The sequence below is a fragment of the Ambystoma mexicanum genome, chromosome 5q (genome assembly GCF_040938575.1).
Source record: "Ambystoma mexicanum isolate Mex_15411 chromosome 5q, UKY_AmexF1_1, whole genome shotgun sequence".
Classification (NCBI taxonomy): Eukaryota; Metazoa; Chordata; class Amphibia; order Caudata; family Ambystomatidae; genus Ambystoma; species Ambystoma mexicanum.
In genome coordinates, this window is record NC_090933.1 from 524,274,937 (window position 1) to 524,299,672 (window position 24,736).

Genomic DNA, 24,736 nt, shown 5'->3' on the forward strand with positions numbered 1-24,736 from the left:
CCGCAGACTCGCGGTGCTTTGCCTTCTGTTGGGCCCCTGTCGCCGGGGCGCCCTCACAGGACTTAGAAGACCGCTCAGACTTCTTCTTCTTCTTCTCACCTGACAGGCTCTTTCCTTCCAGCCAGTTGGAGAGACAAAGATGTCGATCCTTGATGGTCCGTTCCGACATGTTCCTGCAAAACGCACAGTCCTCCTCCACGTGAGTTTTGTCCTCATGAAGGTAGCAGAGGCACTTCGAATGTTCATCCTCTTTGAACACATTCTGCAGCTGGCATCCAGGGCAACCCTGAACAGCTTTCCGAGCGTCGAGCTTCCTTTCTCCTGGGCCATGTCCGGGGTAGGCCACAGAAATTTCTGGACTCCTCCAAGAAGCCTAAATCGACAAAAACTTCACCCTTGAGGGGCGTAGAAAAATCCAAAACGGGTCCCCGTTGATCGGATGTAGACACGGTGGAGCTTGAGGCTCTATTTGACCAAAAAATTTGAAAATCTCTTTGAAAAAGCGCAAAAACGCAGCAAAAGCTCGAGAGCTAAACACGAGGACTCCCAACACTTGAACGTGCAGTAAAAATCTGAAGATGGCTGCCAGGGGAGGTGCTTAGGGAGAGAGCAGGCATTGGCTTGGGGCAGTATGACCCAGAGATCAGTGATTGGTTACTACAAAGAAAGACAGATCAGAAACAAAACTGATACTGATTTTTTCTTTACCAAGGATTCCCGGCCTGATGACGGGGAATATTCATGAGCATGTGAATCCATGCCAGACCCCATGCTGGAGAACCGCGATTTAATCTGGTTGAGGGAAAACCCCAGCTGAAGAAGGGTATCCGCCAATCGCTGGCAGGAGTGCACCACCCGGTTGGTGACTCCACCCTCACCAACCAGTCATCCAGTTAAGGGTATAGATATGGCCCCCCCAAGCGAAGAAGGCCCGCCACTGCATTCATCAACTTCATGAAGGCACAAGGGGCCGAGTTCACGCCTAAGGTCAGCACATTGTACTGGAAGCAGTACGACATAATCATGAACCGCAGAAACTTCTGATTCCTGGCATAGTATGCGAAGCCCCTGTCTACAAGAGGAACTAGTTCTATCGCCTGCATCTCCAAGAGCGAAAGGACCGCCAGTGAAAGAGCCAGGGACCCTATCTGACGAAGAGGAGCAGAGAATGGTAGAGAGAGAGGAAGACTGAAACCTGTGAAGCCTATGGATAGGATCCAAGGGTTGCTGAAAAGATGCTTCCAGGTGTCCTGGAACAGAGCCAAACGGCCCCCCGCAAGCGAGCTGTGTTCCCCAACCTTGATGTCACTGCTTATTGGTGTCAGAGCTGGGAGCAGAGGAGGGGGAGTTGAAAAACCTGTGCAACGTCCTTTGCTGCTTCCTCCTGTTGTCGCTGGGTGACCCGTCAGGCCTCCATGTACAGCTGTCTTGGAACCCCTTGAAGCCGGAGAAAGCACAGGGTTTGAACTCGGTCCTACCCTGCGACTGAGGGAAGGATTTCTGACCTGGTTTTGTCAGACTTGGCGGATTGAGAACATGTTTTCTTCTTCGTTGGCTGTGTCAATGTGGGCGACCAAGGATTTCATGAGGTCCTGCGCATTGGCCCGGGCATCCGCAAGACTGGCGTTGAAGGCGGCTTGCTTGTCTGAAGAGAGGTCGGCAGTAATTACGCAAGCTTCCGCCACAGCTTTGGGTTAGCCGCAGCCAAGCGGGCATCCGCATTGGCCTGCCGCAGATGCAGTCCTGAGATGGAGTGATAGTGCTACCCCAAGGAAACAAGGACCTCGTACTCCTTGCAGAGGCAACTGGAGGAGGCTCCCATGGAGGAAGATAACGAAGACGATGGTTTAAAATACAACAATACTGCAGCCACCACAGAGGAATGGGGTTGCGTGGGAGGCCAGGAGTATTGGCTCCCCGTTCGTCAGCCTAAACCTGCTGGAATGCCAGATCGGAACGTGGTGCGCTTGCCCAAGAACTCTGCTAGCACTCCTGACTCCTAGGGAGAGAGACCCCCAAAACCACTGCCAGACCCTGAAGGTGGTCATGAAAGGCCTTAACCGATGCAGAGGGTTCATCGTCCTGGGCGTCATCGTCACCATCGCCCCCCCAACGCCTTTTTTACAGACAGAGGGGAATCCGGGCCCTGGGACACAGGTGCCGGCTGAGCCCCACCAGGTCCGCAGTCACAAACAGGTCCAACGGCTGTTGAGGGGAAGGCGCTGGTTGTGGGGTTGTCAGAACAACCCATGGGGCCTGAACCAGAGGAGGAGCCAGAACTGGGAGCACAGAAGGAACGGGTGGAGTACCCAGAGGAGGGGGCCGAGGCGGCGTCACCTGCGGGATGACCTTCACAATGTCCTTCAGGAGCCCCTTCATCTGTGGGGAACGCATGAGGAGGAGGAAGTGCTTAAAGAATTGGTCCTCCGCTCCTGGTCAAAGCGCAGGGGCACACAGCTGTGATGGGTAAATGTAGCCCTGATGGGACCAAAAACCTGCACTATAGGATCTGCTGCCGCTTCCAGAGGGAAGGAAGCTGGGACCATCCTGCAAAGCCCATTCGATAGGCGATACCACTGGCAGGCCTTGAGCTGGATTAAAGATGGCCGACTGCCTGGCAGGCTGTGCCACGCGCCGCTCCCCCATTTTGAAACCTTGCATCACGCCCTGGGTGGGAGGTGCGTGAGGGCCCTGAGCCAAGAGAGGCCTCAGACACGAGAGGCTACAGCTTGGATCTTGCACCCGAAGCAGAAGCGTCTACCTCAGAGATCCCTCTGGAAGGCGCTGAGCCCTCAGCCAGCGTGCCAGTAGTCTTAATGCCCCGATTCACGGCCTCGGAGCGAGCTCCGGTAGGCTGGGAGCCCTCAGCACCTGTGCCGTTAGCCATGCTGGATCTAGCCGAGTACAGACTCTTAGAGGTAGCACTCGACGATCACTTACTCCCAGGGGTAGATGAAGAGGACATGCCTGATCGTCCTTCCGGGGACAGCCTGGTAGGGCCTGTAAGCCCCTCAGCTTTGGAGCCAGTAGCCTGGAAGGCCTCAGGTCTGTCCGTGTACTGCTCGGAAGAGCCCAAGGGCCCTTCGGCTTGGCAGCCGGTAGCCTTGGAGGCCTCAGGGTTGCTAGAACCTGAATCCAAGGAACCCTGAACCGTGGGAACCCCGGGGAAGGAGTAGCCACGCCATGGAGCCGTGCTGAACAGAGGGCCTACATTTTCTTGACAAGAGGTCCTGGAGACTAAGTCCTTAAGGTAGGGCGGAGGAGAAGTGTCAAAGATCTCAATCCTGTGACAAGCGATTCTTCAATGACCTGTGACCAAGAGTGCTGTAGGCCGAATAGGAGTCCCAGCAGCGGTCAGGTCCCAAGCACTCAAGACAGAGTGCATGGGGGTCCGAGGCCGGGAATGAACAGTCGCATGAGGCACACCTCATGAAGCCTCCTGCGGTCGACATGCGCCGGGGAGGCGAGGCACAGAAGGGAAGTGAAATAAGAATTGACAAAAACAAACTGGGAGCAAGTAGAAAGCTAAAAGAGAATAAAAGTATCTGCGCTGGCTACCAGGTCCGACACTGTCAGTGCAGAAAAAGGGACTGAGGTGAGGCTCAGGAGGGCGGGGCCTCGGCAGGGCATTCCCACGCCTGAGGCCACGCCCTTGCGTGCTATACTAAATTTAAAGACAACACTCAATTTTTCACTGCCAAAGGTTGCAGTTCCGTCCCCATGTTGGGAGATGCCCACAAGAATGGAGGAAAGGGGACGGGACATGTGAGTACATATGGTTACCACTATTCCATCCCTTTGTGTGGATTGTACTAAATACAAGTCTTTTGTCACGCCATTACACAAGCCGTTAATATTCTGTTCCCAATGTCTGACACATACGGCATACGCAGAACATCACAAACACTGACCTCTTCCACTTTGGGTGTGATCTGATTGCTCTGCATGTGCTTTAATAACCCTATCATTGCCGACATGCAGTCATGCTGATTGAGCTCATCCATCTCTAAATCCATGAAGTCCCCCAGATTCGTAGATTCGGTACGTTCCTAGGAGAACAACAAAACAAAAGGTATATATTTATTGCAAGTGTTAACGCACTGTACAAAAAACTGAGGCCCACAAACAAGAGGATCAACTGATTGCATACCTTTGTTTTAGTGCGAGCTGGTTGGGCTGTGGGCTCCTGAGAACTATACGAAAAACTTTGGACTCCGGTTGAGAAATCAAATTGACTCATTTCCTCACTTAGACTGCTGTCTGCCATGTACGATTGGGAAGATAAATATTGTGGCTCCTCTACAAAAGGAATTACAACCAGTATTACAGATCAATATTTCCAAGTGAGGGTAAACTCTGCTCTGGTAAACGTTATGTGCCTATTATATGGTGTAGCTTTTAATATATTGTATACAGCAATATAAATAAAACAAAAACATTATTTTGGATTTGTATCATTAGCCAGGGGCTTGTTGGTCCTGTAGTGTAACAAAATACCAAAGTTGTACTATTAATATTCGTGTAAAAAGATATTACACCCAACAACACACACACATCTTTCAGAGCCCAATGCTAAAGCAATATCCATTTGATTTTGTAGGTGATATCGCTCTATGGAAAGATTACACTTAGAAACCCATACGCTAGAACCAGAAGTCACTTTATAACAGGACACAACGCCTTGAGATCTTACATTTCAGTTCAAGGATGTTATCAGCAGATTATCATTAATCAAAGGCTAAAGACACAAAGCAAACAAAAAAGGATATATTATATGCTGCGATATGAGATCTATTTCCAGGTTTACACAAGAGTTATCATTGTAAAGTTAGCAGATTTGCATTTTTGTCATCCCTTTTTAAGAATATTGGTTTCTGGGTCTTGATTTTAAGAGAACTGTAGATTCCTACACTATTTCTTGTGAGGAGTCAGCAATGAAAGACAGACACAAAGTTGCCATGTTTTTCGTTAAAGACTGATTAATATAAACGGGTTGGGAAAATGCCTCTCCGACCCTACTCTAAGAGGTGTTTTCCATACCTTAAACCAAAAACTAGGCACATGTCTGTGTCGGGATGTCAAAATCAAAATAAATGTCCTTGTGTCCAAACGTTCTATCCTCACCCTCACACTTCAAATCAAATAATACAGTGAGAAGGAAAATGTCTTTAACCCGATGTTTGCAAAAAGAGTTCATAAATGAAAAATAGAACCTCTCCAACTTAAAGGTTCTACAAGGTAACAGAACCTTGGTTCCAGAGGGAGATTCCCTTGCCCTGGATTCGTCAATGAACAGTTCTTTGTGTCTTTCTTGGCCCACAACAATCCTGTTGGTTATAAAGCTACTTAGCCTTGTAGTTCCTTCTTTCAAAATGTTCCTTCTTTGTTCAACAAACACAGATCTTTCTTGGGACTTTCTGTAGATTTGCAACTGCCTGGTATACTTACCTGCCAGGACTTTTCATTTCCATAGGCAACAGCTTCTCTTTTATATCCACAATTGCATATATCTTCCTTGTTTCTGTATATCTGGTTGTTTCAACATTTCCGCCATATCTGCATTCCATGCACTCATATTGCCAGGGATCTTATTTGCATTATGCCTTCTTGATGTGCATACCATGTTCTTACTGTTTCTGTCTCTGTGGCTTTAAAGTTTACAAACTGTTTGGCGTGGTAGCTGAAATGCCCCGAGGTCCCCACTATGCTTGGCTTGACTCACCGGCTGGGTGTGGCATCTTCGGTCCCGTTCAGGCTTACAGAGCGTAGCCTTTCCGCCTGCTTTCCACTCTGAACTGCTTACACGTCTTTCAGATTCCTCTACGGCTCTGCTTCTGCATGCCTGCCTTCCTTCTTTCAAGACCCGGTAAGTATAAAATTACTTTCTCCAGCTGCCACACGCCCAGGAATCTTCCCTTGGTTCCTGATGTCTCTGTGGCAAGTCCTGCTCATGCAACGTTCCACTTCCTCTTTGCTGACGAGCCCTTTGGCTCCAATACACCGCTGGTTTGTGCATCCAGCTTCCACATGCCTCCAAGAGAGATGCAGCATCTTCTCCTGAACAGCAGCTTCCAAGAGTTTGTTTTACATCTTTAAATGTTCCGCGCACAGGTGCCTTCTAAAAACAACTAGCATGCTCATTGAGCTTGAGGCTCCTGCATCGTTCCCTTCTTCCTCCTCGTCTCAGTACTTGGGTGGTTGTGGGAATTGGAGTCCATTGATGTTAACTGATGCAGATTACTTGGGAAATAACTCTCAATGGTTCCATATGATAATCTAGTTCTATGTGAAGGGGAATTTGAAATGTAAAAGTATTATTGGAGCTTTTACCTTTTAGACCAGGGATGGAAATTTGGCATAAAGGGTTTTGGGAAAAGGTTTCTCTATTTTCCCTAAAGGGGTGAATAGATGCATGGCAATAGGCCACAAGTGTATTGGGTATCAAGGGGTCTTCCTCATGGCAAATGGGGGATACCATGTCTCATCCAATGAAGCCATGACATCGCTCTGGAGGCTGTCTCCTCCCATGTGATACTCCCTCATATAGCAGCCATCCTCAAGGTCAGGGTCAGGTAGCGGTTGCCGCCGTTCCTGACCACATGGGAGGAGGTTATCGCCGGGGATCTGTGAGTGATGACTCCATTCTGCACTGTAAAACAACCACTGATTTCACTCAAAGTTTCCTCCTTAGATACTAGTGGGGGAAACATACCTATACAATTATTTATTAATGATTATTAATAGATTTAAGGGTTCATGTATGGTATAAGGCAGTAAAGACCCTTGTATTTTATTTTTGCTTTTTTGTTACTTTTGGCTAATACAAGCCTTTTTCATTATTGAAACATTAAAATCAATACAAAATTATTTATCAAAAATAGACATCTTTAAAAAGACAACATTAGCTACCATTATACAGATTAATCATACATTTTTCCACAAACAATTAATTCCAATAAAACCCAGCCTTCATAGATATTTTGAGCTACTGACATTCAAGATCTTACACCCCCTTGGTCAACCTTATTTTAACTACTGACCAGATGTGAAAGGCCGCAGCCACCACCTACAATGGTTCTGCAGAGTAAAGCATAGACCAAAACTGGTAAGATTTGTTAACCCCACACTTTTTGGGTAAAACGCTCATAGCCCCTTTCATATCTCTTTTCTAAATTGGTACAACAAGTCAAGATATGCCTAATTGATTCTACCTGTACCCCACAAATTCGGCATAGTCTCAACTCTCTGGATACCTTAATCCCAGTACTGGCAGTATATTCAACCTTAGGTATAGCACGAAGCGATTTAGGGCCAAACTACAGAATTTAGTAAGGTAACGACTGGGTACATATCAGAGAAAACTCTGCTTAGTGAACTCTATATACCGTTTTCGTAGTGTCAGTGTGTCAATGGTCACAACCCGATCGCAAGCAGGGTGTGATTCCTCAATTCAAAGAGAAAAACTCCAGGTTCTGACATGTCCTTGTACCATTGTATGCTGACAGATAATTATCTAAGGACTACTTCAAACACCCTTCAAATTTATAATCACCTACATGCCCCTCATGCCAGCATTACCTCTACCTGGTCACTGTTAGAAATCACCACATCATACATGAAAACGCTGCATATTTTATTAATCTACGTTAACCTTGATTTCAACAACCCCTCTGATGTTATCACTACTTCCTTTGGCTCTGTTCTTAAAGGACTAAACTTTGTAATTACATCTTCCAAACCCACCCATGTCAAAGTTGCACATTAGACCGGGTGATAATATATTATAGATATAGATATATATAGATAATATATTAGGCCAACCCCAAGAATCACCACATTTTACCAGTTGATTGGCCGCACCATGTCTTTGGACCTTTTTCAACTATCTTTATCTTGGGTTGCTCCTCTTTTTGACAACACCTGTATTTCTTAACAAAATTCCCCAAAAACTAACCATAAAAGAATCTTGGCGCTGAACTGAATGAAATGGCCAAAGTTCCAGCAGATGCTTCTCCAGAGGCGTAGCCAACATATACTTTGAGAACCTTTCGAGCCTCACAGCCCGACTAGCCCCTTTATTAACTAAGTCAAGCTTAGGACCAGGAACAATAAATGGTATACTAGAATGTTGATCTGGAATTGCATAAAAGGAAATTGCGTAAAATTGTGCATGTATGGAGAAGAAGTCCTAGTATATACAATTGGCAGCTCAAATTAGGGAGGCAAAATTATAAATCTGCTATTAAAGAAGCAAAACAAAGCTTTCTTTGCGCAACATATTGACGCTGCTGCAAATTCAGCAAGAGCGCTAGTGACATTTCTAGATGGTCAAAAACACCAGTTAATTCATATGAACTCCATTATACCATTACTCACACGATGCAATATGTTTCACAATTACCTTTCAGATGAAATAACAAAAAATAGGAAGGGGATTGCAAGAAAGCTGGAAATACTATACCAGGATCCACACCTACTAGAGGTGAATCAGATATCTAAATTAATATCACATGCTACAGCTTTGAAATCAGAATTCAACTTTACTCTAGTTTGCCCAGATGATATTAAATCAATCATCCTTCACCTTGTCCCCCTGCTGTCATGAAAAAGTGCATGGACCATATCTCACCCCCTTAATTGCTAAATTCGTTAATGCACCTTTTTCGTGATGGATTAAACATGGACAGTCTTAAAGTAACATGAATTTCACCATTATTGAAGAAAGATGACCAGGATCCAGAGATTTGTTCCAATTGCAGCCCATTTCTAATGCCCCTTTCTTGTAAATCATCCACAAGGTGGCCATCACTCAGCTCCAGACGCACTTTGTATCCACATTTTTACTGGGAGACTGCCAGTCTGGTTTCTCCCCTCCAGAAGTACAGAACAAGTTCTGTTTAACATCAAGGACTCACCACTCCGTATTATAGACCAAGGTTCATACAGCCTTTTGATGACGCTGAATCTATAAGCGGCTTTAGACACTGTACATCATGCCATCTTCCTACAAAAGTGTCCAGGCTTTAGCCCAAGCATCAGATAAAGCCACAGCACAGGTTGATTCTTTTCTAAAAAAAATAGAATCTTGTGGGTGAAACTAGGGTCTTCAGCATCTGAATCAGTAAAAGTAGAGTTCCCAGTACCTCAGAGTGCTTGTCAAAAGATCGGTGGGGGAATGCTGCAGGTATCGCGTGTAGAGCTCTAAGGCCCTGGCATTGCAAACTATATTTCCCAGGCTCCTCTTGGATGAGAAGCGCAAGCTCAGCAGCTGTGCACAATTTGCAAAAGAATTTTTCAGCTGCCAACCCGCCCTTGCCAGGTGCGGATTATTGGCCATCACGGCACGGGCGGACGCAGCGTTTCCTCAGCGGGCACCTGGGTATAGACTATGGACCAGGGCCATGCAGTGGTGACAGAGCAAGAGGGAGATAAGGACCCGGGTCCAGCCAGTGTTGACGTTGTGAGGCTCCAGTTTTTACGGCGTACTCCAACTCGTCCGGACAGCCTCATGGAGCTCCCGTACCAAAGCTAAGTACTTGCGCTGCAGAGAATCATTGCTTTTTGATTTTGTTCTTTCATTGCTCATGAATTACGAAGAACGTGCATTGTGCTTGAGTTCAGTGACTTACGTTCTGAATAAACTCAGGGAAAGGTGTTATGCTTAGAAAACAATGTACATGATCTGCAGAAAGTAACATGTGAAGTTAACACGTTGCTCTTAACATGTAGCTAATTTAGAGTGTGGACAGAGCTAGTATTTGTGTTGGCTGGCAATATGTTTTATGTTTGTTATGTCACTTCATGCAACACTTTGCCTACCAGGCCATGAGTCATATGTAAACCATGTGGGAGAACCCCATTTGTTTGTCCCATCACGTTATGCTTACCATGTCAGCTATGTTGGTTCCACTTACCCTGATGTTCTCACTGTGTGACGTGCACGTTTAAGGGAATAGGTCAAGCATGCTAGATAACAGGACAGGAGAATTAAGTGAGGCTGTAGGCAGGTTAGACAACTATAGGTTGTGACAGGCTATGGATATGTATGTTATTAGAATAAGGGTTTCCCTAACCCCTCCACCCCCTACCTATCCCATATAGTGTTTCCCTAAACCTCTTTCTGGTTTTCCTAACTCCCCCATTCCCATCCACAACCTCTTCCTAATCCCTCTTCCCCCCCCATTGGCTGCCACGTGGTCCCCTGTGCTTCTAACATCAGGAACCCATGGCAACCACGGTGGGAGGTTCGATCCCATTCAGCTTCTGTGGTTCGGGAGAGGGTGTTGATATGCGCCCTTAAGGTCGTGACAGTATTTCCCCATTACTATTCAACTTTTACCTCAGACCGCTCCTTGACATCCTAATGGGCTTTGTGTCGAATTCCAAAATTACGCAGATACACAGATTGTTTTCAAACTTGAAGGCGACCCCATAGGCACCCAAAATAAAATCCAAACAGTATGCAAAAAAATTGATTCATGGATTTTCAACAAGTGGTAGGAAACTGAAATCGTACTCGTCAGCGTCCCTTGGTTCCAGTCTAAAACTCAACAGTTATATCCTGAATTAATCTTATCAGGACATACAATTATTCCATCAAAAGCTGTAAAAATTATCGGTATCTAGTTTACTGAACAATCTCTATGCATCTCAAATAAATAATAAGTTACTTACCTATAACTCACGTTCTCCAACATTAGTAAATTTCATAGATTCAGATGTTGTATGAATATTCCCCATTGCCAGGCTGGGAATCCTCAGGAAGATAGGGCAGTTTATTTTTAAAATTGAAACTGCAGTCACTTTAGTGCTCTAGTAAAGTGATTTTAGATCGTATTGCCACACAGCCAATAGAAAGGGCTCCTTTAGCCCCACCCCTAGTGGACATGTTCAGATTTGGCATAGCGCACTGTTCAGATTTGGCATAGCGCATGTAAAGTGGCAATATGAGTCAACAAAAGCCAAGTGGGTTAGGCGGGAGGGTCCCACGTGAATCTATGAAAGATACTGAGACAAATCTGGCACTATTGTCACTGTCTTACGTGGCCAGGTAAAGGCAGAAGCTGCCAACTAACCATGGCGGTGGCTATTGTGATGAATCATGTGGAGTCATCACTGTTCCCCAGCCTAAAATCTCCTCCCATGTGGCCAGGGGACGGCAGCCGCTACCTGATCCTGACCCCGGGGGTGGTATTATGAGGGTGGATCACATGGGATGAGATGGCTGTTGGGGAAATCTGGTGACCCCGATCAGGAGAGGCATGGTATTCTTTGTTGTAAAACCCTAAAACCCCTTCATGCCAAATGTTCTAGGCAGGATAACATTCACACCTCATATGTGCATAACATGCACAACTCACGTCTCTGATGTTTTTGCGCTGAATAAAAATCCCAAACAAAATCACCCTAACAGTCCTATGAAACCTATGGACTCCAACTCCCATAAAGCATCAAGAACTGAGACGAGGAAGAAGGACTTAATATGGATCAACAGAAACGGTTGTATACAAATTGTTCAAATGACAATTGTCCGAATTTAAACGTCAATTAGGATATATATGTGGGGGGAGACCCCCCACAACCAATCCAACCCCCACCCCAACCCCCCGCACAATCCCCTTATATTATTATTACCCCATCCCATTATATTTATAAAAATGACCATACGGTCAATTGTGCAGAAGGTCAATTCGGTCCCCTGTAATTCGGTCAATTTTATCATTCGAACAATTGTACTCGAACAATTCGGGTAATACCACAGAAACACTAAGAGGAAACATGCAGACTAGTGTTTGGAATGAAATCCAACTATGCAGGACATTTAAAAAATGGTGTTGGAGCATGAAACAAGAAAAGGGAAAAGGAAATAGAGAGAAGTTGAACGGAAGGAAGCAAAACCACTGGAGATGGCAGAAGCACAGGAGCTGACCATGCTGATGAGAACAGATGTTCTCAAGCTAGTGCTTATAGGCGTTGCACAAGGCCACAGACGGTATTGTAGGCATCGGGAGAAGACCTCTGGGCCACCCGCAGCAAGAGCAGAGCTGCTGACAGAAGTCCACGCAGAGACAGCAGAGGAGAGTGTCTGCAGAGCGGAGAACACCATCCCAAGGTGAATGCTTCACTGCAACACTGCGTCACGGTTCGGCGGAAGAGCCATTCACCAATGAGTCTGCCCAGAGATGTTGGGGAACCCGGGGCATACCAACAGGCACGGGAACCATTAAGAAATGTATCTCAATACCAACCAAGTACAAAACAAAATCAGAACTTGCACAAATCCTCATATATGAGATGTCAATATAAGGAATGTTGGCGATGGCATTGCAACAAGCGGAACCGTACCATTACTAGTACCATTACCATTACGAAACATCGCGTTCGCGCAGTAAAGAAATGCTGACCCCCATTACTGCGACTAAGGGAAGTGGAGGTTGCGGGGGTGTCCCCTGCTTCTCTTAGTCATGTTAATGGGGGTCAGGGGTTGCGGGGTGGGTGGGTGGTCCATTAAATGGAGAGCAGGGGACAAGAAAGCTTTAAGAAAAAAAAGCACCCTGCGACACCAGTGCCAAACCATGTAAGTGGGTAGGAACTGACGCTGCCGGGATGAAGGGAAGTCAGCAGCATACTTCCATGTGTGCCGCCGTTAAAGTATGTGGCCGGGGAAGCGGGGTAGGGGGATACAGGCCTCAGTGATCTATCTGATCACTGTAGCACGCCGTAATGGTCATCGACAATTTCGTCTGTGGAATTACAGGCAGCACTGTGATCACAGATTCGCCACAAGCCAATGAGTGTTGATGAAAGAATTGAAAGACCAAACTTGAACAAGTCTCCATATATGAGATGCCAATTTGGGGAAAGTTGGAGCAGGTGATACCTTAAGCCAAGAAAGTATAGACAGTAAAGTAATACAACTGTATCATAATGAAAGACATTGAGAACATTAGAAAAGTAGTCCTGATGATAGAAGTACAGAGAGTGAACATCTAGGGAGAAGATACCTGGCAGGGGAGTATATCATGAAATCCATGTAAAAGATACAGAGACTACTGACATTGTGGACAGGCACCTGGCAGGAGAGTATACCAGAGGATCTGAGTAATCTAATAAAGGATTCCTGACAGAGGAGTATACCAGGAGGATCTCCATAAGAAGTTATTGTTTTGAAAGAGACATTGACACTTTCATCCTTTTTAAAGAACTACCTTCACCATCCTTAGGAAGTAGTTACTTGAAAGAGACATTTGTTCCATTCGTGACAAGGGGTTATTTGAATCCCTAGGAAGGGATTATTTGGAATAGACATTGTTGCCATACTACCATGCATGCTTGCATGACGAGACTTTGAAATGTGCCACAGGGCGCCTGTTTGTCCCCTTTCCTCTTCAACGTGTACTGTCGCCCACTCTGCGATCTGCTGGACGGGCTGGGTGTAACTTTTACTAGCTATGCGGATGACACCCAGCTTGTCTTCGAGTTGAGCGGCAAGTACACAGAGGACATGGAGCTTATCAACAAAGTGTATGCCACAATTCAGAAGTGGATGGCCAATAATGGGATGTGCTTTTTATGCCACTAAAACCGAGATCATGCTGTTTGGCTCATCACAGGCGAGACCCAAGTTGGATATCCAGTATGCTGGTTTCCGTATCGAGAACCATTTTATTAAAATTGTAGGCAAGGTCAAGACACTGGGTGTTATTTTTGAATCTTCCTTGAGCTCAGATGCTAACCTTGAAAGCGTTGCTAATAAAGCCCAATATGTACTTAGGCTTTTGAGGTTGGTGAAACCTTACGTTTCTCAAGAGAACTGTGCCACTCTCGTTCGTGCCCTAATAATGCCAAGGATAGACTACAACAGTGATGTTGGGGACTAGTAAAAATAGCCTTAGGGCCTCCAAGTTTTACAAAATGACGCGGTTCACATTGTTAAAAACATACCTAGACACAAACCTATTTCTGCTCACAAACGGATCCTCCACTGGCTTCCTGTCGAAGCTCGGATCCACTTTAAGGCCTTGACTATTGTACATAAATGCCTATATGGCCAAGCACCTGTTACCTAAAAGAGTGTGCCAAAATTAATCACTAAGCCACATTTTCCAGATCGAGTGATGGGGTCTGTTTATCTGTCCCTAGGAGTAAGCGTGCAAGAGGTTTAGGCAGATCCTTCACCATTCAATCTGCCACCCTTTGGAACAAACTCCCTAAAAACCTGTGCATCGAAAATAACCTGCAGAAATTTAGGAAAGGGGTGAAAATGATTATTTTTGAGTAAATCCTACCTCCCTTACTTCTGACTCCCCTGACCCGTATTCTTTTTCTTTCATTCTTTACTTCTTCGCGCCCGATGCCTGCAGGCTCCGGCACATTACAAATGGACAAATCCAAATAACAAATAAAATACCTGAGAGATCCAAGGGAAGGGAAGTTTCCTTCTGGATCCAAAGATAATTTTGTTGGATTTATCTATTTGGTTTTGCCAAACTTATATCAGAGACATTTTCCTTACACTTTCAGTTGTTCATCTTTAGTGTGAGGGTCAGATTAACGTTTTGGACACAAGGACAGTGCATATAATTTTGACGACGAGAGACAGACTGATCTTTAGTTTTAGTTTCCTGAGTAGGGAAACTCTCTTTAGAATAGGGACAGAGAGGCCTTTATCCAACCCTGTTATTTCAATAAAGATGTGTGAAAAACCTAGGGGTATTCTCCCATGCTGACCCCGAGAATCCTCTATTCAGGTGGCAAGGTGAGGGCCATCGCTTTTGGATCTCAACCCTGGGTGTGAACAAGCGAGGGAGGATCACCTGGGTAGAGGAGTCTGGGGTTGCAATCAGGAGAATATCCTAGGGGAGGCGCAGTATTCTAACCAGACAGTGGTGGAGGAGGAAGTTCCAGATTCCTTCTTGGGATATCTTGACTGCCATAACCCAAATCCAGGTGGAAAGATCCTTAGATCTTGCACTATCCATCATGGCCCCCGAGCAAGGAGGGAAGGAGCTAGTTACCCAAGAGAGGGAGGAAGGAGCAAGTGACACAGGATCAGAGCACCAAGAATAAGATGTATTCATTTGCTCCAACTCATAGGGAAAACCAGCTAAAGCCCTATACACATAGATCATCAGCAGACCGAAAAAAGGGGACAATTTCCTCCCGTGGGGACGAACAAACCAGGATAAATTCATATATCCACTGGCAATATCCGGATATGGTGATCAGAACTCACATAAATCCTGTTATCCCTTTAAACACTCTCCCCTAACCTCAAGAGGGAATATTTACAATCTCACTTCTTGGCCCCCCGCCCTCCCCCCCCACCCCCCCCGAGACCTATATTTCCAATAAATACAGAGACGAGGAGGCACTAAGATCAGTAGAGAATACCCATAGGAATAACATGGGGAAAGTAAGGGCAACCTACTTTAGAAAAAAACGACTGTCCCACTAATCGAGCCAGGCAGAGTCGGGCATTGGTAGGTAACCATTCACACCTGACTCCACTTGACTGTGTGTTCAGCTATACAAGGTGTGCTAAGTCAGAGACAGGAACGAGCTGGCGATCCAAGACCGGTGGAACCCAGGAGAGGAGAGAAGTAGGAGCTGCAGGCAGGAGGAAGACGGCGCGCGGATACGCTGGCCCGGTGTGTGTGGGCTGCAGCATGGCGAGGGAGCCGTGCCTCCAGGGAGCCAGAGAAGCTCTGCCTGCATTCTGCAGGCTATATCCAGCAAAGGGCCTGTTCCCTTGAAGCCAGTGTCGACCAAAACAGTGCCGGAGGGGCAGGTTGTGAGACCCTGACCTAAACCCTGCATTGTCTGGAGGAACCGCCTCTTTGCCCGGTGAGTTTCATGAAGAGTGTAAGAGAAACTCAGGAGCATGCGTTTAAATGAGAACAGAGCGGGACAAAGGCACGAACAGGAAAAGCAGCACAGAATTGGAAAGTAAGAAAAGTGTTAAAGTTAAAAGGGAAAGCAAAGCGAAAAGACTGAAAGCACAGTGAGGAGACAGAAAGCAAAAGAAAAGCAGTGAGAAAAGCAGATCGGAATGAAAGGTAAGTAAAAACCTGACTGAAGCTGAAAGCACTAGAAAGTGGAAAGAAGCAGCGAGAGGCCCATAGTGAGAGAGGGGCAAGAAAAAGGGAAAGAAAAGTGCCTGGAGCACGCTAAAGAAAGTGCAAGTGTGCATGAAAAGGAAAGCAGATCAGCAAAGTGCCATGGGCACATCAAAGAGAGTGCAAGTGTGCACGAAAAGGAAAGCAGAGTGCCGGTGTGTACAGAAAGGAAAGAAGAAAAAGGGATGCAGAAAGCATCTGAAGGAAACAAAAGGGTAACAGAAGAACGTGAGAGCAAAGAGAGGGGCAGGAGGGTCAGAGTGGGCGCGCCTAGGAAAAGCAAAAAGCCTGGAGTTTTTGAAAGCCTCCGATTCTAACCCATGAAAGAATGGTTTATGAATTCAAGACAGAACTGTAATAAATCGTGTGTTGTGTTTGGAAGCTGAAAGAGGTCTCGAGCTTGGGGGAAAGAGACCATTTTAAGAAATCAAAGTACAACCTGATAAAGAACTGCTTGGGGAAGGGAACCCCAAAGGACTTAAATACATTGAAGGTAGTTGGAATAATTACAAGGAACCTGTGGAGAAGGTCTTATGAATAACTCTGTGGATTGAACTTTGTGTGACATTGACCCAGCAGTACTTGGTAAGAAGACCACTTGAAACCAATCCTGGTTTCCATTTTTGTTGACTCCATATATAAGGGGGAGAAACCCAAAGTAAGCCCACTACTAGTGGACGCTCTACCTTATTTTGGGACAATAGAACTTTAATTATTAGAGAAGGTAGTTAGCAAATCTATCAACAGTTAGACCAAATAGTACAATTAGTCTCTAGATAATCACAGGAAAGAATGTTAATTTATTAAAAAGTCATGCATCTAAAAGACAAACTAAAATATATTCTGTTGTCGGTACAAATGTAAAACACAAAACACAAACCTAATAGTGACAAAATAGTCCTCGAAGAGGGAGGGTAGTGCTAAGTTAATAGTAGTGCTCACTCGGCACTCTTTTTTTACTTGTGCTGCATTAAGGTACTCAGTGGCAGTTATCAAAACTTTAATTTAAATCTGAATAATTCGGCCAGCATCACAATGTCAATAACATAGTTATTGACATAACACAGACGTAACACCAAGCCGCACTACCTCGGCAACTGGGCTAGGGCCGCCGGACGTGGCCTGGGTTGCCGGACCCCCGGCTCCTTTCTTCCACCGAGGAAAACCTCTAGCCAGCGCAACTTTGGCGACTTGACCTGGGCTGCTGGACCCCAGCTCCTGTCATCCTCCGCTCTAACACCAAGCCGCACCACCTCAGCGACCGGACTAGGGCCGCCTGACCCCCAGCTCCTGTCTTCTATCACATTGAGTGTTTGAGTGCTGTTGCACTTGGCTCCCAGCGGAACCCTGCCTTCTTGAGCCTGCTCCACTCAAGAATCCCCCATCTGGTCTCCGTGGCACACTAATCCGACTGCCAGGTCCCCCTGCTCCCAACAAACATCGCCACGGACTGCTCCCGCGCTCCTTATCTCCAGGGGGGCTTCCATCATAGCGGATGGGCTGACCAGCCTCCTGCTCCTACAATCTCGCACCGTGAATTTCTCCAAGGACTCATTTCCAAGACTGCTTGAGAGCCATCAGCGCCTCGTTCTCTCGTGTGCTGCAACGTTTGACTTCCAGCCGCCCACCCCCCTCCCTGTGACTGCACCGTGCTCCACATCTGACAACCAGTATCTGTGACAAACCAGCCTGTGGCACCCAGCCCCCGACATGCACCCGATGTCAGTCATTGCGGTCACCCGCTCTCCTCTCCTGCAGGGGCTCACCATCAGCCCACACTGACCTATCAGCACGGTATTCTGCTATTTCTGTCATTGCAGTCACCCACACTATTCATCCACAGGGGTTTGCCACCTGCCCTGACTGATCTGTCAACACGGTACTCTGCAATATCTGTCATTGCGGCATCCCGTGCTTCAAACCCACTGGGCTCTTTATCTGGCCCACACTGGAGTGTCAGAGTGATTGGCAACAGCAGGCTCCGCCCTAATTCTGACAGCACTCTGATCGGCGATATCTGTCACAGCGCTTCACACCTGCAGGGGCTCTCTGTCTGGCCCTCATTAGAGTGTCTGCACCGTGATCAGCAACAGCGATTGACGGCATAGCCTGGCTGTTAGGCAGAATCCTGTGCAGTTCCCTTAGGGAGCACTACTGAAGATTAAGACTACAGGTATGAGCAATAAATCCCCTTTGGTATCAGTCTGTACCACAAAGATTTAGTTGGTAGCTGTGGCTAAGCAGTCAGACTTCTCTCAAGAGGGAGATGAGCAGTATTCAGGGTTTACACATTAGGACTACAGCACTTATGGAACAAGGAAACACTGACCAAAGCTTATATATATTTATTTTACACACTCTGATGTTCACACACAAATCACTATTATAAAAGCAAGTTAAATCAGTCAAGAAAAGTATATACAACTCCCTTTTTAAATTGTAGACAGGTTTGAGCAAGAGTGAAAACTGAGCAAAACGGCCCAGTGAAAACCAAGCAGAAATGACTCTCTATCAATTTCTCAAAAGGGAGGGAAAGGTCAAGTTATACAGGAATATACTCGTAAACACACCAGCAACACTTCCCAAGAAGATTGTGAACAAGTTAGGCAAGGCAGTACTTTAGCATGTATAATACTGAGGTGAAAACCGAGCAAAATGGCACTTCACAAGTTTAAAAAAACGTAAGGAAAAGGTGGTTATAAGAGTTAGGTGCACCAACACATTTCTAGGTGAGTCAATAGGCCTGTGCCAGAGTCAGTGATACAGGGCAAAGGACCCAGGAGCAAAATAATCTTCTAGCTGCAGTCAAGTCTTTGTTAAACGATTCGGAAAGGTGGTTGCGGAAGGTGAAAGACAATATTAGATGAGAAGGGCGGCCAACCCAGTAGGTAGGTAAAGGATTTAAAACACCTTTAGCAGTACCAAACGAAAAGGGAGGCCTGGCGGAACAATGTACCTTAAAATGTAGAAAAGGCTCCTGCGGCGGCGGCAGTTCCTGCATTTCGGGAGATCCAGCAGAGGAAGAGAGGCTCTCGTCATGGAGGAAGGTTCGAGGTACTGCACTGCCCAGGGATGAAACCAGCCGCGGTGCTGCCAAACAAGGTACGCTCCTTTAAATCGCAGTCCGGGTGGACGGGTGCCTGGCTATCTGGTCTCCTAGTGCTTGGCACTGGCGATTCGACCAAGGCAGGTCCTGGAAGGCGATTGGCGAATTGGTTGGCCCCACCAGCTCAAGGGAAGAAGACTTGCAGGTGAAGATCTTCTCGAGTCGTTGGAGAAAAGTGGTGAGGATCTGCAGCCGGGCTTCACCGGTGGTTCAGTCGTTGCAGATGTCTTTGGCTTCTTTCCTCTTCGGCTTCTTAGTTCCAGTGGCGACGTCTTGTCCTCCTGTCCTCAGGGCCCTGCTTTTATGCAGCAAGACCCCCATTCATACAGCCTAGCTGTCACTCACACAGTGGGTTGGCTCTCCTGGCGGGAGAAACCCCCAGCCTATCAGGGCAGAGTGCAACTTGGGTTGCGTAGGCAACCCGGTCCAGGGTGCCTATTCCCCCTCCCACACATCCTGCCTACCCCAGACTCAGTGGCGCCGAAAGGAGGGCTTCTGTGCAGAAGCCCGCCAAAAGGACGAACAAAGGATCCCCGACCTGGGTTAGGACTATAGAGAAAGACACAAGAATGAAATTAAATCAAAGTTCTAGCAATAAAAATCTACCGGAGTAAAGTTATTAAAATAAACCGGCGGTATATTAGAGGTTGCAAGTAAAAGTAGTAGCCTCGAACAATGGGAAAATTCCATAGGAAAATATTCGCGGTCGAATATTTCCAGTAGTAACCACTGCCACCAGCAAGAAACGTTTGATAGAGGGACTGTACGGTACCCGCTCGAAAATGAACATTAGGGAAAAACTATGAACCCTTCCCAGTACCTCCATAGTAAGATGGGTTGTACTGGTTTTGTTCATAAGGTTCGACTAGTAAAGTCAATGGCGACTTGACATGCCCTGGGGGCCAGTAGTCAGTCCCAGGGTATGGAGTCTATGTTTGGGGGTCGCTACGACACCCCTGTGGTACGGCACAGAGGGTGCTGTGTACCACACATCAAAAATATGATTCCTATGAGGGTGAGAAAAACCCCATAGACCATAAGCACACAAGATAGCCTAAAACACACACTAGCAATCTGCCTAAGAGTGGGAAAAAAAGGCTCTCACTCTTAGCAGGAGGAAAAAAATAAACCCCTTGAATCCAGCAAAGCTGCTGGGGGACTCTATAGGTAAGGGAAATTAGCCATAGAAGAGAATTCTCCCTAACACTGGCTGTTGGCAGCCGAATAAATCCCGCCTCCAGATTCCATACATGCTCAAGTCCTGTCACCGCGTGTTGCCAACTTTGCACCGGTCAGCACCGCTTGACCCCTGCTCCTGTATTCCAGCGCCCTAGAATATGTGGCGTGCCAGGATACCCCAGCCCCTCTGCTCTTAAAATCGTCACAGAGGACTGTGTAAAGATGGAGGGAGGCACTCGTTGTTTCTTCAAGTAAGTTTTATTACTACGCATCACTACACACCTTCCTCCTTACAGAAAACAAGAATAATTTCCAATAAAATTCATGTAATTAAAATTAACATCACTACTATAAACATATAAAGAGACTAACCACATTAGATAATATTATATTAAATTTAGCTCCTATGATTGTATCATGTTGATACAATGAACCTTTGTCAACACCAAATATAAATCTACAAATAAAGCAGGAATGACACATTAATTCCTTAAAATGTGCAGTCTTTCATCAGAATTATTAAACAAATCTAACCAGTGTTCACACCTTCTTTCATTTTGATGCATAGTCTTTCATCCACACTGGTTTAGATCTGGATCTCTGATAACTACTGAAACTCTGATAACTACCGGAACTGTCATGAGCACCTCCACCTTGAACACTTTCACTCCCACCTTGAACACTTTCACCCTCTTCATCCTTTTTCTCCTTGCTGTCGTTAGATACATTTGTTTCTACTTCCTTTTCCATGCCATATGCTTTTGCAATCCTTCCTTTAGACCAAACTTCTCCACCTTCTAATATGACCACACTCTTCCTTACTGCAGAGATTCTTTTAGGACCCATAAATTTGCTGTCCAAACATTTGTTCACTAATCTGGGATTCTTTATATACACCATTTCTGCTACCTTCCACTCACGCTCCTTCACTTTCTCACGAGCATCAAAACTCAATTTATTTCACTCCTGGCTCTCTCTGATACATTTCATTATTTTTTCTCTATCAACTTGAACTACTCCTGCTACTCCCAACCACCCTGGACACAATTTGGTTCCTGGTTCCCTTCCCTTGAGAGAAACAAATGGTGATATCTTTGTCACTGAATGCGGAGTAGTGAGATAATTCCACATCATTATCTTCAACATCTGCCTCCATGGTTGCTTCACCCTCATTGCTAGTTGCAACCCTTCTTTCAAAAAACTGTTGATTCTCTCCACTAGGCCATTGGTCCTTGGGTGATATAATGCAGTTCTAACATGTCTAATGCCATAACTGCTGAGAAATGTTTTCATTACCAATGAAACAAACTGAACCCCATTATCCGAAACAAGTTCAGTAGGCACCCCCTCTCTAAAGAAAATTTCCTCTAAGAACGCAATGAGTTCTCTGGCTGTGACCTCTCTTATCGCTTCCCATTCAATCCATTTCATGTGAAAATCCACCAGCACAAACAGAAACCTCAATCCATTTCCCAAACCCATAATGGGTCCCATAATATCCACAGCAACTTTAGACCATGGCTGCTCTGGCACCGTGTTAGAAACTTAAGGGGTTTCCCTCGTCACCTTAGTTTTGTCACTCATTTGACACTCCATGCAGTCCTTCACCCACCTTTCCGTCTTCTTGTCTATGCGCGGCCACCAGAAATTTTGTCGCAGTTTTCTCTTCAACCCTCCTTCCCCTGGGTGACCCTCATGAGCCAGTTCTAAAAGAGTCTGCCTGATCGACACCGGAGGTACAACACACCGTCCTCTCCTCAGTCTGCCCTCATGTATGTTCAACTCCTCCTTGACTTCCCACCATATGTCAAATCTCCTATCCAAACTATTTTTGTGGGGCCATCCCTTCACCGTCCATTCTTTGATCAACTTGAGCTCCTCATCAGAATCTTCCCCCTGCAACCACTTCTCTTGAGCAACTGCCTCATTAACTTCAGCTACCACTGATTCTTCCACTGTTTCATCCTCCACCATCTCAGTTTCATTTAAGGGCATCCTCGATTGGCAATCTGCTACAACGTTTTTCTTCCCAGGCGAAAAACTCAGGTCAAAATTATACCCTTGAAGACCTAATCCCCACCACAATCTTACACTTGTCCCTTCTCACAGTCATACCAGCTTTTGACAATCTTCCCAACACTTCCTTCAAAATCTCATCATGTTCAGACTTAGAACTCGCAAACACAAGCATATCATCTTGGAACACCCACAATGTTCTTCACACCCTCCATAACTTTGTCCATCACTCTCTGAAATACGGCCGCTGCCGAGGCAAGGCCGAATGGCATTCTTCGATACTTGAAAGTTCCAAAAATTGTAATTAACGCCGTCAAATGCTGGCACGCTTCCTTCAAGGGAATCTGATGATAAGCCTGAGAGAGGTCAATCACAGAGAATACTCTGGCCTTGTCGAGAGTCGACAACTTGTCACTGATTATCGGCAAAGGGTGCCTGTCCACAAGGATGTTCCTGTTGATGTCCCTCATATCTACACAAAGTCTTATATCACCATTTGCCTTGGCTGCCACGACGACTGGCGACAGCCATTCGGAACTTTCACTTTCCTCAATAATCCCTTTCTGCAATAAGGACTCAATCTCAGTCTTTAGTCTCTCTCTCAGGTTATGAGGTATCGGCCTCACTTTATGCACTTTGGGGACTGCTCCTGCCTTCAAGCGGATCTCATGTTCAAAATCTCTTACCATCCCCAATTCTCCCTTAAAAACCGTCGGGAACTCTTCTTCCCACTTGTCACGAATCTCAGTTACAGAAACTGGCTCTTCAGCACTTGCTTGTATCCTGATACCGAGTTTGCGCTGTTCCTCCCAGCCTAGGACAAGCCCTCCTGTGTGACGTATACTTCTGAATCACAACTCCTGCCTTTATATTTGATCACTGCTTGGAATTTGCCCAACATGTCTATCTTGACATTTCCATAGGCATATGGCTCTATGCCGTGCTCCTTCAACTCGCCCACTTTTCTTTGCAAACACACTTCATATGTCTTCCTTGAAATCAGGGTCCATGGAGAGCAACTATCCACTTTCAAAGCGACCACTCTTCCGTTCATCATAAATACATTGGTTGGTGCACTACGTTTGCCGGACACTTCCGAGACCTCCAGCACATGTTTGGCCTGAGGTAGTTGAACAACATCTGCATTTTCCTCCTGCTCCGAGATCCTTGCACCCGACCCAATGTATTGCACTTGCCCTGATTCCCTACACACTCTGGCGAAATGCCCTTTCTTCTTGCACTTCAAGCAGAAAATACTCTTTGCATGACAAAACGCACTCGTCGAGATGTGGCGATTACTGCCACATTTGTAGCATTTGACTTCCTTGCTCAAATTCATTTTCTTGAATGCTCTCACAGCCGCTACCTCACCCTCTGGTTTATCACTCTTCATCGTGGACATGTATTTGTGGGTTTGTTCCATGCCCCGGGCAATCTCAATTGCCACTTCCAGAGACACATCCTTGGTCAACAACCTCTCCTGTATTTTCATGTTATTTGTACAACGTACCAACTGATCCCGTATTAACGAGTCAGCTAGCCCTCCGAATTCACAGGTGTGACTTAAGGATCTTAGCGCTGCCACAAAGTTTTCTACTGGCTCCTGTGGTTCTTGAACTCTCTGAAAGAATTTGTGTCTTTCAAATGTAGTGTTCTTTTTCGCCTCAAAGTGAATTTCTAGTTTTCTTTCAGCTATAGTGTACTGGTCCATGTCACCCTGACCCTCTAGTGGGGGCTGAGGTAAGCCATCATAGACACTACGACCCTCAGTGCCCAGATTGTGCAAGAGAATTGCCTTGTTCCTCCCTGCGGCAAATTTGTCGCCCCCAATTGCCACTAGGCAGGTATCAAAAATGTTCTTCCACCTTGGATTTACTTGTCAGTTCTCTCTTCCTTGACTCTTTTTGGCAATTGTCTCTTTAGATATGCTTGTCAGCACTGATTCCACGGCACTGTTCCATTATACAGTACCATCCACGTTCATGAGCTGTGATAATGCCTGCTTAAAGCTTCCAGGCATTCAAACCCTCTACTTTTTTTTTTTTGAGCCGGTACGGCTTGTTTTTCCCTATGCGGAGAGCGGGTTCACATACGTCTTGAACCGCCACCCTGTGTCCGCCCTTGCCTCCCCTGTGTCTCCACCTTTTCCTCCTCACCTCTTCCTTGTGTGGATGCGCGGCCAGGGGAGCGCAGCCGAAACCAGGGAAACGGCTCCAGCGGCTCCAGCAGCGCTGCGCCACCACTCCACGCCTCCCCGGGCCGGCAGCCTTCCGCGCTGGCGAGGCCTTCGAGGGAGGGGCTCTGGTGGCGCTGCGGC

The 24,736-nt window shown here is 46.2% G+C and overlaps 1 protein-coding gene across 1 annotated transcript in view; it reads right to left on the reverse strand.

Moving 5' to 3' along the window:
• PRKDC (protein kinase, DNA-activated, catalytic subunit) overlaps positions 1 to 24,736 on the reverse strand; it is a 3,362,625-nt gene that overhangs the window by 1,556,748 nt on the left and 1,781,141 nt on the right. The window contains exons 46-47 of the mRNA XM_069621025.1: positions 4,151 to 4,299; positions 3,912 to 4,049 (exon numbers count right to left, since the gene is read on the reverse strand). Coding sequence (XP_069477126.1) covers positions 3,912 to 4,049; positions 4,151 to 4,299 — 287 coding nt within the window. The remainder of the gene's footprint in view (positions 1 to 3,911; positions 4,050 to 4,150; positions 4,300 to 24,736) is intronic.